Source organism: Triplophysa dalaica, chromosome 11 (assembly GCF_015846415.1).
Source record: "Triplophysa dalaica isolate WHDGS20190420 chromosome 11, ASM1584641v1, whole genome shotgun sequence".
Classification (NCBI taxonomy): domain Eukaryota; kingdom Metazoa; phylum Chordata; class Actinopteri; order Cypriniformes; family Nemacheilidae; genus Triplophysa; species Triplophysa dalaica.
The window spans coordinates 5,801,945-5,817,617 of NC_079552.1; the positions used below are offsets into that span (position 1 = coordinate 5,801,945).

Below are 15,673 nucleotides of genomic sequence, written 5' to 3' on the forward strand. Positions count from 1 at the left end.
TTATTCATTCTGTTACAAGTGTTGTTCACTGACTAATGAAACGTGCTGTTGTTCTTATAGAAAAATCAAACATTCCAGTAGTGATCTAAAGGAACTGTTCTGCAGGTGTGAGCATGCTGGTTCTGCATGTCAGTTCACAGTGAAGACTGTCATCACTTCGATTTTTGAGGTCGAAGTTGATTCGTTTCCTGGTGCCTTCTCATTAATATCAGTTGTATATTGGCTTGTTTTGGGAGTTTGTCAGACTGTACTGCAGGGTCCTTCGCTGTCTTCACTGTCATGCCAAACTGCTTCAGCTCTCTGAACACCAGCACCTCTAAATGCAGTCCTGAAACATAAACGTATACAGATTAGTGTTTTCTAATGCCCTAATACAGCTCCAGAGTTTCCTTTGTTCATTCCTTTGTCCAATTTGTTAATTTAAGCTTAAGGAAGGTGCTTTTTAAATTAAACCTTAATATTATTTTTTTACGTTCATTTGTAAAAGGCGCAACTGTTTAGATATTTGACGTAATTTAAAAAAATTTAAAGGAAAAAACTTCCTGAAAATCTACTCCAGAGTGTAATTTCTGACACTGTTGTATATACTATGTAATTACCAATACTTCTGCATGATTAATCGTGATCACTTTCCAAGATTAATTGAACATAATCATCGTGATATTAATGTGTTGACAGCACGCACAAATTGCTGATTTGGGATTAAAGTATAAGGATTCTGATCAGTTTTGAGATATTGAGTTTCAAAGTTTTGCATTCCGCTTTACTTTGTAGATAAAAGCTTTTTGTTTTCTACTAAAAGTCTTGAAATGAACACAACGTCAAGAAGAAACATCACGTAATGTTAATAAGTTGTCACAATATGAATATGTGAATAAGAAAAATTTGGAAAAAAATGTCCGACAAAATGTGTACGGATGTTAGCACTTTTAGAAATATAGTATGAGGTATTCATATATATTATTGCTGCTGTCTTTCTTAAACCATGTATCTACATATTTCATGATTTTACTTTTTGTCATAAATCATTATTATCAGTCATCCTTTGTTTTAAAAAAATGTAGAGTTTAGTTGTATGGTTTCTTAACTTGCATTACTGTTGCGATTACTGTGCCTCTACCACTAACCGTGATTGGTCAGTCTCTTGCTGCTGACTGATGATCTGATTGGTTGTACTGAAAGTCACGGAGTTCTCTTTTGCAGGAGTCACATCCCCCTGAGAAGGAAAGTAGGGGCGATTGCTATGTTTTTAGGAAATCATGTTCTCAAATACTCATACTCATCTAACAAGCATTGCATTATAATAAAACTTTAGGGTGGACCAAAAAGGCATTGTATTTGCATGTTTAGGTGACATGTCATACCTGTGAATATGCTGGGTCCCATATTGGCCGAAAGGCACTGGTGGGTATTCTGGGTACTTTTGGCTTGCGTGTTTTTCCCTGCCCCGCAATTCGCACCTCAGAAGGAATAGGAACCCGTCTTGGAATCTGCCACGGCATGCATAAGTTCCCTCCCGTCTGCACGGTTGCAGTGTTATGAGTGTATGATGGTTTGAGGAGAACTGGAATCTCGCTGTCTTCTTCATCATCTTCCTCATCACAAGCCTCAGCCCTCCTGAGCCGTTCCAGGGTCTCATCAGGGCTGCAGGTCGTCACGGAAGAAAAGTCAAAGACGGAGGTGTCGGCCAGGTCACAATCCGTGTCTCCGTCATCCATGCGATGAGGCGGAGGGTCAGATGTGTATACGCGTCCATCGAGTCCCGGAGACCCACATACACGTACGGCAAGATTATCAGAGGAGTTTGGACTCTTGACAGCGGTGGGAAGGTTTCCACCAACAGGTGGTCCAGGATTTAAAAACTGGCTGGGCTCTATGGGGTGATGAGGGAAGGGTGCACAGACAGGACGTGCGTGCTTCTGACGTCCACGGCCATTCCACATGTACTGTGCAGACCAGCTACCAGGGGGTGGTTCACATATATACTCACGGACATTTCTGAAGAAACCCAGAAGTATTTTAACATTTAATGAGATGTTAAATTCTCAGATTTTGTATTACTTCACAGTGAAAACCCTGTTGACTTTGTCAAAGATATACAAGTACCATGGCTGCATATTTAACCTTTGGTCTTTATTGTTTTCTAGAAGTGACTCCACCCCTTATTGTGTTACTGGTGAATTGAGAAATTGAGTTCATGCAAGCTTGATTACCTCAAGATGCCGCTGGGCCGAGGTAGCGTCTGTGAAAGGCCAACACGACAGAACTTTCTCTGGTGAACAGTGCCGTCTGTGCCCGCTGTGTTGTTGGCTGTGTCTGCGTTGGCACGGGTGCAGTACTTGGTAAAGGCGGAAGGGCCACAGTCGGGGCTCTCGGGACAGCACCTGTTTCTAAAACTGCAGACATACTAAAATTAGCATCAGCCACCTGCCACAAAACCAGTTTCATCCAGTCAGATCACTTTATGAAATTCACGAGAATTGAAGCCTTATGTGACATAGAGGCAAACTAAGCTGAAGATTGACCCTTGTTCACAACCCGCCCCCTCTTCCCATGGCCCCGCCTTCTCTAAGGTCATGTGACAGCTTGTGCAGAGATTCCGCAGCACCCGTTCACTTTCCTGCAGTGAGCACCAGTCTGAATGCCCAGCACCAGAACTGTGTAACAGAGCCTTGTAGAAATAAAAAGTAGAGAAAAATATTTTTTTAATTCATTTTATTGTAAATTATATTATCAACAACAAAAAAATGTTGAACCAAAAAATGAACATAATTAAATAAAAATGTAATGCTTCCTTTTCACTTTAAGAAGTATATAAACAATAGAGTAGTTTAGCTGGCATGTTGAGGAAATTGTTTTAAAAAAAAAATGTACCTGCAAGAATGTAACTCACCTGTGTGATGTTCAGGTATGCGTGGATGCGGGAAACGGGAGCAAACAACAGTGCGAGCAATCTGAAGTTCTCTGTCTCCTATCAGAAAAAAAAAAATTACATACGAAATGACAAGAAATGTATATGATTCAACCTATATATACATGATCCTCTTTATGCAATCCTCCGATCTTTTACTTTTAAAGCTGATCACACAGTGTGTGCAAGCATTTTTAAAAGCGTGAGAAAGAGGAAGCTCTTGCCTTTGAGTTTTGTGGATTGTTGTGCTCACTGGTGCTGAACTCTGTTGTCAGAATGGCTGCCAAACCAGACACATATCCAATATACGCCTCCGAGAAAGATTTCTGCAGAAGAACATAATTTCAGCACTCTCTGAACCAAAGAATCATAAATTGTTATTAGTATCAGTTACGTAAATCACATTATTTTGTCCTGTGAGGTTGAGAAAAGCCTCTCCAGCCGCGCAGCTTCTCTCATCCGTGGTCAGACGTTCCTCTAGGGTGTTGCGGAACAGCAAGTGGCGTTGCAGCATCTGATCAACGTGCTTCACAAATTCCACACTGTTCCTGACAAAACAACTTGCAATGTGTGATGTTAATCACTCATAATGAGTATCCAGAATAATTTGTTGTATCTTCTTACTGTTTCTCAGCTGCGCTGGCTGGTGCTGATTTGTATTTGTCATAAAGCTGATTCAAACTAGATACATATTCCCTTTCGGATCGCAAAAGCATCTCAACGACTACCCGTCTCCTGCCTGACACAAACACAAGGGTGAGTATCCACATCTACATACTGAAGAGTTTAAAGGTTTGTGGAAGATTTTGACCCAGGCATAAGCTGCTGCGTGTCACATGAATGGGAGGAGTTAACGGATGCTCCGCCCAAGCCGTCTAATTGACGTCATTTGAGATGGACAATCATTTCAGGCCGGAAGTGCATTTTCAGATTTTAACCGAAGATTATGAGGATACGTTCATTTTAAAAAGATAATGACCCACGTTGCTAAGCTATTTACTATAAACGCTGTAATATTTCATGAAAAAATAAGAATTGTATTTTTTTATTTCACTGGGACTTCAATGGACAGAAAAAAATACATTTGGACCAAGTATAACCACAAAATCTTTTTAAAAAGGTGATTATTTGTTTGTATTTCGTTTAGGTTACCTCACCTGTATTCTGTCTGGCCGCTTGCCACACTCGCAAGCCCTGCAGGTAACAGTTTATAAGAAGAGCTCCATCCACAGACGAAGGGGGAGGAGCTACTGCAGCACCATCACACTGTCCGTTACTATCATCAACTCCATTACTACATTCACAAAGACACAACAATAACATAAAATACAATGCTATAATGTGATGCATTCTCTAGGTAAATGTCTATTCATAAATGTGGGTGCGTGTTAACCTTTCTCCTCCGGGATTCTCTGGTGGTTGTCTGTCTTGTGCCACACAGAGCTGACGAAACTGACTACGTACCTCCTCCAACTCATCCTAATAAGATAAACAAAGACAGTGGTTCCAAAAGACACCTATGGCACTCTTATAAAGCATAAATGTATTTTTTATACATAAATGTGTCTAAATTTGACATGTTTAAATGGTGCTCATTCTAGATCAGACGCATATGTGCACAGATCTGACCTTGACGGACAGCACCAGACTTTCAAGGTGAAGAGCACGCTTGTTGCAGCCATGTCGCGTGTCCTCCAGCTGGCTCTGCAGCTCCGTGTCTCCCTGCTGAATCTGATTGAGCTCCAGCAGCGCACGAGAAAACCCTGCCCTCAACTCACACACCATCCCATGAACCTAGAGTCACAACACATCCAGATAAGCGCCAGATGAGAGCAAGAAGAAAGGTGGGAGCTCATCAAAGACAAAGTCCTTTAAATATTTTAAAGGTTGTTGTCAATTCTTATGGAGTATTAGTGTCTGTTACCTTAGAGATCTCTCTCCCCAGGTTTCCCTCATGGGATTTCATTCTCTGTATGAGGACACAAAAATCATCATTTAACACACAAACACAGCCTCTGAGCTCTTTGAACAATCTGTGGAGTGGTTACTATGCCTTGAGCAGGTGACTGCTGAGATTTATGTTTGGTGCTGTATTTCAACAAGAGTGAGCTCAGCTTATTTTGCTTAGAACACTTTAAGAAGTTTTAAGTAAATAAATATCGTGGCATTTTTATGTATGATCACTTGCAGTCAGTTATGTTATTTTTGATTCTTTTTGTGTAATTTGTTTCTCAATGCATAACGCAGAACGGTTTTAGCAAAGGGCTCAGAAAACAAACAGTAGTAGGCAACGTTTGTGTATTTTACCTTGCGCTGATCGCCCGGTCACCGTATCCCAGATGGGGGAAAGAGACCTGCCAAAAGAGCTCCACCCTGCAGCAGATCGTGAAAAAATAATGCGCAAAAGAACGCAAATATTATTATAATATAGTTTATTTTATTCTTACACCAAAATGTATAAAAATCTCAAGATCCTGCGCTCACTTACCTGAAAGCAAATTTCAAGATTTCTTTTTCTGTTTAAATGTTATTCCATGACATAGCGACGACCTCATGTTTGTCGTTCAGAGTCTCTCCCAGAGCGTGTGTGTGTACTGATGTCCGGTCTGTTCGGTGTCTAGGGCGGAGGAACAGAACACCTGACAGCGCGCGCCGTCCGGTCTCTCGGGGACGTTCATGAGCTCATGCACACTTGCACAGTCAGCGAAAGAGCGATTTTTCACTTGATTAAACTATTTGTATTGCTCAGAGTTTTTATTTAATTAAAAAAACTGATTAGTCCGAACCTCTCTGATTTTATTATTATTTTTTGCACTGTGTCTTTTATTAGTTCCGACACTTTGTTTCTATATTTTAATATAGTTAATATCTCGTTGGACCACTCACAAATGCTGTTTAATAAATATTTGTTCATATTTAATTAATATTAAAATACTGCAGTGAAGCGCATTGTTAGACGAGATAGTGGGCGTGTCTTTACACAGGGGCGTATGTCTTTACGCATACACAATCTGATTGGACGAATCCTTCAAAATAGGTTTCAAAAGATCTGCGCGTGCGCAGTTCGGACTAGTGTGTCTCGGTGAGTTCGATTATCGATCCTCCTTTTTCATGAATAGTGTTGTGGTTTTATGTTATGGTTGATGTTCTGGTATATTAATTGTGGTTTGTTAGATATAATGTAACTAGTGTTGCAAACAGTAACTAATTTGTCAGTAGTGCCACCTGCCTGTCTGTCTGTGTCTGTCGTCTTGTTCGCTAACAACAAGACTTGCCTTCCAGTTAAACTCATGGAATGATGTAAATATACGCGATATATCTGTGTGCTAGTATGTTTTATTCATTTAAACGCAAACGTTGGCCCATGTTTGCGTGCGTGCTATTGATTTAATTTAAATAAACACTGACATCTGATGGATTTCAACCAGGGGAGGAGACCATGACAGTGTAAGCCGTCGAAACAGGACACTTTTTTGATAGTGACGTCAGGGTAACGTTAGACGATGAGGACGAGTGAGTTCGATTCATCGGATGAAGAGGATTTCGGCGAGGAAGACGCCACACCTCTCCAGATCTCATGGTGAGCAGCACAAAAACACAAACTACCAACTGCAAAAATACACAAATTGGGAATCACTAAATCTTGGGTTTTGCAGGTTGTCTCTATCAGTGGTCGAAAGTTCTCAGTCTCTTGGTATATGTTCCTTACCAGGTAAAATATATACATTTATCAATTATAATTTATTTGTTAGTCTCATTAAATAAAGAACTCTCTCCACATCCCAGGATGCAGATATAAAGATATCAGAAGAAACCTGCAGAAAGATGTCGGTGAGTCATTCTTACATTAGTTTAATAGTAGTATTTGGTTGAAAACTAAGAGGTGAAAAATGTAGAAAAGTAGCTAACCGTTTATAATTTGGATCATAGTTAGTTTTATGTTTTGTGGTTGACGTAGGAAGACATCACTTTTAACACTTGGCACACATCTATTTGCTACTTTGAATGGTTTGTGCCAACCACTTTGTGTTTTGTGTGGTAAAATACAAAAAAATCAAGAGATTGGATTCGAAATTTACCACGTTTTATATTTAGTCTGTGTCATGTTTATATGTTCTACATCACTGCTGGTTTTGGTAACAATAATTAATTTCTCATTCATTACATGGAGTTTTGTTTGGGTACTGTGTTGGGTTCACTATGGTTCACCCATGATTCCCATTGTCTTAAAGCAAAACAACTAGATTAAGAACCTTTTTACATTTATGAACCACACTAGAATATGATAGCTGTATTTAATCTATGTTGTGTGTTTGTGTGTGTAGCTGAGTTTTGTGATCAGGGTGTGGAGGACGTGTTTGTATTCTGTACCAGAGGGGAGCTGGTGCGCTACAGAGTGCCCTGTCTATTAGAAGCTTATTCTCAGCGTGGACTCAGGGTGCACCACCTCCCCTTCCCAGACGGAGGCGCGCCAGAGCTTTCTCAATGCTGCTGCATTCTGGAAGAACTGCAGGGCTGCCTGCAGAATCAACGCAGGACTGTCATACAGTTAGTAACACCCCCAATTACTCTGTTCAGTATTAATTCATTGTTTCTTTTTAACTGCAAGCTTTTAAACTGTTTGGTTGGATCACCCACTAGACTGGCTCATTTTACAGATTTTCATGTCAGATGTTTTTTCCTTTCACAGTTGTTATGGAGGACTGGGTCGATCAGGATTAAGCAAGTATCAAACACTCGGAAAGAGTGTAATGTGCATTAGTAAAGTTAAGAGTGACCGGAGTGTGGTGTTGGAATGTAATTTGTGTCTCATTGTCATAGTTGCTGCATGTTTGCTGCTGCAGCTATCTGTCTCCATGACGCCCAGTAAAGCATTAGAGATCCTGCGGGAACTGAGAGGGGGCGGAGCCATTCAGACAGTCAAGGTGAGAAGCAACGCATTGCTTCTTGAAACCTACATCCTTACTTCCCATTATCTTAATGATTCATCATTGTCTGTTACAGCAATATAACTTCCTGCATGAGTTTCGAGAAAAGTTTGAAGCATATCAAGCAGCAAAAGAAGCTCTTTCTGAAAGATCAGTGTCCAGATGATCCATCAGACATCCAGGTGATGGGAAAAGCAGAAAACAATGATCAATGGCTTTGCTCTGTGGATTTTTTCATCATACATGTTTCTTTTTTGTTGGCACTTTAAAACGTCTGTATTTTTATAAATGGATTTAATAATGATATTGAGCTTAATATATAGCATTGTGATTAAATGAGATTAATTCACTTCAATATGACCCTAATTTAATTAAATAAGACTGGCCTTGAATACTACGAACTCACATCCTGAGTAATGCTTATTCTTATCTCTGGGAAACTATACACTTGATACATAATATACCCAGTAATCCAGAAGTTTTTATTATGGATGCCAGGTATTGTGCCTCTTGTGTTGTTTTGGACACCTATTGTTTCATGCCAAAGATGTCTTTAGTATTGATGCAAAACGACTCAACCATCTGAATCATTAATACATTTTATTATTAAATCCTTTTAATGGAATCCAAGCAAGTTAGAGCAGACTTATACTGGTCCAAATAGACCATTCTTTGTGTATTTGTCTTAAAGCTTTTCAGATTCTGTTCAACTTTAATAGATTGAAAACACTAAAAAAATATGAAATAAATTGTTTAATACATGAAATATGTCCTTGAATAGAATCACTTTCAGAAATATGTAATAGTGTTTTTAAACTTTTGTATGGTGTATTGTATTTTGTAAAATATCAGGAGACATAATTCAAAATCAGACCGAATTGAACAGAACGACAGGTACAGCTCAAAAAATTTGAATATCGTGAAAAAGGTCAATAGTTTTTGTCACTAATTTCAGAAAGTGAAACCCATATAATATATGATAGATTCATTACACATAGAGTGAAATATTTCTAGCCTTTATTTATTAAAAATGTTATGATTATGGCTTACAGATAATGAAAACTCAAAATTCAGTGTCTCAGAAAATTAGAATAATACATAAAAGCAATAAAACATTTTTTTAAAGAAAGGCTTCTGAAAGTATGTTCATTTCTATGGACGCAATATTTGGTTGGGCCTCCTTTTCTGCATGAATTACTGCATCAATGCGGCGTGGCATGGAGGCAATCAGCCTGTGGCACTGCTCGAGTGTAATAAAAACCTGATTGCTTTGATAGCGGCCTTCAGGTCAACTGCATAGTTGGGTCTGGTGTCTCTGATTTTGGGTTTTCGTTATCTGTAAGCCATAATCATGAAAATTTCAAGAAATAAAGGCTTGAAATATTTCACTCTGTTACGAATCTAGATATGGAATAAACTGTCTGAAATGAGTGACAATAAATATTGACCTCTCATGATTGTACCTGCAAATGCAAAGAAAATGTAAGAAATACTGAATAACAGGATTTAATTTTAGAGAGCAGTGCATTTAAATGGAATCCAAACATTTTAGAAAAAACATTTCATATGCTATGAGTAAACCAACGAGTTAATGTTACTATTTTGCTAGGTTTTCATAGCCAAGTGGAACAGTTGAGTAAGAGAGAAAACTGGATTTGGCAGTCACTTGAAAGAAAGATCCGACATATCATTGGTACTATATGTCATCATGAGAGGTCTGTCTGAGGGACTTTATTAGGAACTTAAAAGCAACATTACAAGTCACAAAAATTACTACGGTCCTTGCAAGACTCTAAAACACTCAAACGGACATATCAGGCTGGAATTACATAAGGTAATAAGCAGAAAAAAGGGAAAAGCAAAACATTACGTCTCTAAATCTTGTCTTGATGGTCTAATTTGGTGATTGGGAAGAACAGCACTGACTGTCTAACTGTGGATTCCTTAACACAGAGCTGCTCTGAATGTAGGTAAACACAGGATAACTTTATTTGTCCGTAATTACATCTTAAAAGCATCTTGGCACACCGAGATCATGCCAACAATAGACCAATATATTCAACAGACAGTGTCCACACTCATCTCTGCTATATTGCAAAAAACACAACAACTGAAGTAAACCAAACACAATGAGAAAACATTGATTCCACTTAAAATTACAAAATGCGCACATAAGAAATAAATTTAAAAGCAATTAACATGGAGTTTTTTTCAGGCTGCACATGCAGAAAAGCCACTCACACACTGAGAGCATCAGAATAATTAGAAACCAACATGACATGACATGACAACATCATGAACCACCAAAGCTGAAGGACAAATTAAAGAACCAACTAAGCTACAAGGCAGTAATATATTCAAGATAAAATAATTCTGAAGTCTGTAAAAATGCTACCATCAAGATCTTTATTTTGTCCCACAGTTTGAACACACAAAATATCTGCGCATAGCGTTTTCAGTTCTAAACCCTTGTGCACGATCTGCTCAATATAAACTGTCTCATAAACTGATGCTATCAGTGTGTAGCGCTTTGGCATCGGTGCGGCATGTATACATATATAGTGTCTAAACAGATTGATGATTATTATTATGTGTGGTGGTTCTGGAGTTATCCTGAAATGCTCTTGGCTGATGAGTAAATAAAGTCAATGTTCATTTGAAACAGCCGAGCATAACCGTGAGAGATGGGCGACTCCAAATTCAGCTCCATTTGAGTTTTAAAATCCGAGCATCCCAAACTCATTTACACGTACTTCCAAAACAGCTGAATCTAGATTAGGAGCTCACCAAAACGTAGATCATCCTACAATAGAAAAACAAAAAGCAGAATTAACACAGCTGCCGATTTAAGTTTTAATATTTTATACCAAAAGAGAAACATTTAAGATGCCTAAAACCCATAAAGCTCTGTACATACCCATAAAGGTAGTAGAAGAATGAAAGGAGGTAGAATGCAAGTTTGCACCAGCCCTCCTTCTGACAGTATGCCAGAATATCAGCATTCATTATAGTTGTGGGATCATACAATCCAGGTCCACTCATCACAGGGCGACTCATATACCTGCACACAAACACTTGCTAATGAACTTTGACCAAGAATACAAAGCAGAGAAAAAAATCAATCATTAAATTTTGAGACTTTCACACTAGTTTATGTATCTGTTGAGGTGTATAGGCAAATTCGTCAATGTGTTTGGTGATACTCTTGATGTTTGATGGTATTCAATAAGACATATCCTAGCATACTATAGCGGAGAACAATATTTACATCATTTCAATATATAAGTTTATAGACAATCCTGTTCATCATTTCTTAAGTGATAATGCCAACAAATTATTGAATCATTAATCTATTCATTGAAGACTCAAACCTTGTTATCCTCTAATACTCTGCAGGTACAATACTGTATATTGTATACTGTATATAAGCATTTTCTGTCGTTGGTTTAGGGCTCAAGGCCTTACCCACCTCCAAACGTGATAGGCCAGCAGGGGCATGTTGAGTCCAAGTGTAAGCCATTCTGCCGCGCACAGGAACATCACACAGAAGAACACATGGATGAGGTACTCCGGCAAGACGAGCTGAGAAACCCAAACAATACACGGTCAGAATACAACAAGCATACACCGATCCACCTCAGGGTTCATCTGCACCTGAATCCTGTACCTACATTTACCCATCATAATGTCTCATACCTTTAGAAATACTTTTTCAGGATCTACTACTACTACTACTTTATAAATAAATAAATAAATCTGATTCTCTCTGTGCATGCAATTTGATTAATTAATACATAAAACTCCAATTGTAATTGAAAGACAATTGGAACATTAGCATTGATAAAACATTTACAGACATCTTAAGTAAAAAATATTCCCACATGGTCGATGAGCCTGTACCTTGGGGAATCCTACATCAGATGATCTCTCTTTAGCCAATCACCTTCTAACCCCGTTTAAATTAAGCTACTTTAGCATAATATACATTAATAAGCAAATCTGGACATTTGCAAAATGGTGCAAAAAACCCTGGATTTTTACACACCCACCCCAGACCAACAGACAAAGGTATAGGAACAGAGGTGGGATCATGTTTTTTACAGGTAAAAAAAAATGCCAGGCAGAATAAAAACAGCAGCCATGCTGAGGGATGGAGTGGCTACAAGGTCCCCAGGCTGCCCCGCCATGCCTGATCATAACTGACAAATGAAGGCCATGCAAAGAAATTGAATGTGATTAAAATGTGCGTGTTGCATGGTAGAATTTTTGCTTTTTGTCCAACACAAACACATGAAAAAACCATGAAGGAAAAATATGAAGGAAATCAACAAGAGAAATGGTCTTAACTCATTGGAATTAAGCATTTTCTTTAATGAGCGCTATTCAGAAACACCCAGAAAGTGGCCGGTATTAAAGGGTAATATACTTTTACACAGCATTAAATCAATCTGCAGAAAAGATCAAATGCACAGTGCTGCTGTACCCAATCGGTTTTCCCATCCCAGCTGTCTTCAATAACCTCATGACAAGTGCTCTTATGAAAGAGCTTTTTTCTGTATGATACTATTAGTGTTTTACAGCAGTGCCAAGAAAAATACCCTTAAACAAACACCATCCATGAAGTAAGTCGCTCTGGGTAAAGAGCATACGGAAGGGGGGAGACAGAACGACACATGCATGTTCTGAGCATTTGCAAGTCTTTTCAGTTAACACTTTTTCCTGCAAACCACACACACCTGTGAAGATTACATCTGTCTCCCCCCAGACACCCCAATAAGAGAACTAAACCGATTAAGAACCATACAACTTTTATTAGTTTAACAGCTGTGGCTGTGTTTTGTAAGCAAAACATTATTATACAATTAATATTATCGCTGCAGAATACTATTCTAGCTTCTTTCTCCAAAACATCAACAGTTTTGTGGAGGTAATGCCTTGAAATGATTTAGCCTAGATCCTTACTTTGTACATCGGTTAGTTAACTGAAAAGACATTTGTAAACACTCCACTCGTGCACACAGAGACCGTTGCTGATCTGAAGCTGAATTCTGGTACAAACCTTCAGGGCAAGCCTGACCCTTTTAATTTTTTTCACCCTGTCAACTGTCTTTGAACCAATCAGAGGAGAAAGTAAATAAAATAAAAACAAAATGCAAATAAAAAAAAAAATCGAACGAAAGAAGTGTTAGTGTTGGAAAGCAACATTCACTGCCAATGATTTAATAGATTAGGAGAACATTGTTGTGATAGAAGAGAGAAAAATCAAGAGTCCGCATGCAGTCATCAGACATCTCGCTCAGATGCTCTTACTTACGGGGTTTAATGTGTTACATTGGTCTATAGGATTCTTATAGTCAGTCTTCAGCTCATCAAACGCGATGATCTGAAATGAAGAAAAAAAAAATGTATGCATGACCCAGAAGTAAACAAACCAACATCAATTCTACATGATCACATCAGCATTTGAAGTAATGTTACACGATATCCTCTGTGGAAGGAAAATGGTCTGAATGTCTTGAGCATCGAGTCAAGGAGATGTGATACTTTTCTTTATTCCTGAAAAATAGGTTAATGGTACAGCCACAGTAAAGCAGCCTAAACTAAAGCCTAGTGTTGTTCGGTCGGCATGTGACCCTAAACATACGAGCTCTGTGTAATGCTGATATCAAAGGCCCAAAACATCAGAGCCAAACCCAGTCATCCTAGACTGTCGAAACATTTACTGAAACGTTTCAGTTATTCATTAGCCGCGAACCATTATCGTTTTCAAACGCAGTTTTGATTTATAATCATTAATCTGTAACACGAAACGTTAAGATCTGAACGGGATAGCACGCACCAGCCGTCTGTGATCTATTTAGCGAAGTTCTCAGTTACAGCTTATTAACACACTTATACATAAAACAAGTATTATACATATAACGTGTATTAAATCCGGTTAAGTGTCTAGTTAACTTGTTTAAATATTTAAAACCGCACTAAGAGCTCAAGCGAAGTAGCGTTGATGATAATAATGGGAGCCGCCAGCTCGCGCTCCTGCCATTCATTCGCGTTCGTCTCGCGCTCCGCGCTATTTTCAACTAATGTCACGGCGCGCGCTCACAACCCCACAGTCTCTATTCAGATTTGTATTCACGTCACTTACATGCCAAATAGCGAAGAAAATAAGAGCCGCCGTCAGCAGTAGCGCCAACATATAACAAAAGGCCGCGAATGTGAACGCCATCTTTCGCTCATGTGGAATTATCCAGACCGACGACGGTGACGTAGAGACAGCTGTGCGTCACGTGACTGAAGTGTCACGTGATATTTAAAGCTCGCGAGAGCATTGATAATAAAGGAGAATAGAATAACTGAATTGTTTAATAGAGAATAAAGATTTGTTTCTAATCTTAGATATTGTCAATCTAGATAGCAAGAAAAAAACAACCAGCACAACAGAACAAAACACTGATACAACACACATAAACGGACACTATATGACAGGATCCTGTCATCACCCTCACTGAGAACTGTCATCAATACTTTTCTATTTTTCTGTTTATATAGATAATTGATTATAGATATAGATTAATTTAATTTGTATTCATGCAGAATGTTTATATTTAATTTTCCTGTGCTTTGGCAATGTAACATTTGTTTTTCATGCCAATAAAGCTTCTTTGAATCTTGAGAGAGAGAGAGAGAGAGAGAGAGAGGCATTGTTGGCTGGTTTTATAGGGAGTCTGGACACTTTTCAGCTGGTCAGACTGGGAGACCATCCCAGCATTTAAATGGCTCAGTAATAGCTCAATGTTGCGACAGTTTTGTGGCCGCTACATGTCCGTGTTTAAAGTAAAAGGAGAGTTTAAAGTAATAGCTTCTGTCTGTTTGTCTTTCAGTCAAAAACAATCTTGTTTATTCTCTCCTTACTCCATCTTAAATCATCCTAGTTGCATGGTTTTGCAAACTGACAGTACTGTTCGGCGTGTTGACAAAATGTTTATATGCTCTCCTACTTGTAAATCACTTTGGATAAAAGCGTCTACTAAATGAATAATTGTAAATGTAGGTTCGTACAAAGTCCATCTGGCTAACTGAGCATATTAGGCACTGCCCAGATTATCCAGTTGTTATATCCAAAATTGTTATAGATTTAAAGGGATACTTCACCCAAAAATGACAATAAGGTCATCTTTTACTCCAAATCTTATGATGAACAAACACAGAGAAATATATTTAGAAGAATGCTTATAACGAACGGATCTTACCCCCAATTGACTCTCATAGTAGGCAAATTACTTCATATTTTTGGGACATTTAAAAGAATGTAGGACAGCATACAGTTCTGGGGCACTTTTGACTACCATTGTATTTTTCCTACTATATATTAGTCAATCTTTCTCTGTGTTCACCAGAACAAATAAATGTAGATTTAGAACAACTCAAAGGTGACTAAATGATGACAGAATTTTCATTTCCTTTAAGTAAATAAACATAAAACATAGTGACATGATAAACAAATAGCCTTTAATGGTCAATATTAATATAAAAAAATGTAATACATATTTGAAAATATATAGAACGATACATTGTTTATATATGTATATATTACAATAAATTGAATAATACATAAAGTATTGAAACTTCATATATTTAAAAATATGTAAACTTGCTTCTGACATATTGAAGTACTATTTAATAAATTGCATTATATTTTAAAGTATATTCCCAAATATTATGTTTTGTAAAGGCAACATCAAACTGTCATATTACATCATATATGTTTATTATCATAAATCAAAGCTCATTAATTTTAAGATAGATGCAGATTACATGTTTGTTTTTATATTGA

General features: G+C 38.0%; 3 protein-coding genes across 6 annotated transcripts; 1 reads left to right on the forward strand and 2 right to left on the reverse strand.

The window, feature by feature from the left end:
* Position 1: 1 nt before the first annotated feature.
* LOC130432254 (uncharacterized) lies at positions 2-5,549 on the reverse strand. Its single transcript, XM_056761553.1, has 15 exons — positions 5,400-5,549; positions 5,219-5,284; positions 4,836-4,880; positions 4,541-4,705; positions 4,305-4,390; positions 4,069-4,205; positions 3,536-3,650; positions 3,315-3,459; positions 3,136-3,237; positions 2,894-2,971; positions 2,526-2,671; positions 2,214-2,396; positions 1,365-1,998; positions 1,128-1,216; positions 2-328 (listed from the first exon to the last, which is right to left on the reverse strand). Exons 3-15 carry the CDS (start codon positions 4,875-4,877, stop codon positions 241-243), a joined length of 2,010 nt encoding a protein of 669 aa, XP_056617531.1. The 5' UTR covers positions 4,878-4,880; positions 5,219-5,284; positions 5,400-5,549; the 3' UTR covers positions 2-240.
* Positions 5,550-5,875: 326 nt separating this feature from the next.
* On the forward strand, positions 5,876-9,136 carry cdkn3 (cyclin dependent kinase inhibitor 3). Of its 4 annotated transcripts, none has more exons than XM_056761555.1 (7): positions 5,876-5,993; positions 6,340-6,491; positions 6,568-6,623; positions 6,698-6,742; positions 7,237-7,459; positions 7,602-7,836; positions 7,916-9,136. In XM_056761555.1, the coding sequence occupies exons 2-7, from the start codon at positions 6,415-6,417 to the stop codon at positions 8,003-8,005; spliced, it is 726 nt and encodes a 241-aa protein (XP_056617533.1). In that variant the 5' UTR covers positions 5,876-5,993; positions 6,340-6,414; the 3' UTR covers positions 8,006-9,136. The 4 variants fall into 4 exon arrangements, with proteins under 4 accessions (XP_056617533.1, XP_056617535.1, XP_056617534.1 ...); XM_056761557.1 differs by lacking the exon at positions 5,876-5,993 and having other exon boundaries at positions 6,000-6,491; positions 7,602-7,633; positions 7,733-7,836; XM_056761556.1 differs by lacking the exon at positions 5,876-5,993 and adding an exon at positions 6,000-6,211.
* Positions 9,137-9,555: 419 nt separating this feature from the next.
* On the reverse strand, positions 9,556-14,114 carry cnih1 (cornichon family AMPA receptor auxiliary protein 1). The gene is made up of 5 exons (XM_056761558.1): positions 13,985-14,114; positions 13,154-13,222; positions 11,309-11,421; positions 10,757-10,900; positions 9,556-10,642 (listed from the first exon to the last, which is right to left on the reverse strand). Exons 1-5 carry the CDS (start codon positions 14,063-14,065, stop codon positions 10,615-10,617), a joined length of 435 nt encoding a protein of 144 aa, XP_056617536.1. The 5' UTR covers positions 14,066-14,114; the 3' UTR covers positions 9,556-10,614.
* Between the last annotated feature and the right edge of the window lie 1,559 nt (positions 14,115-15,673).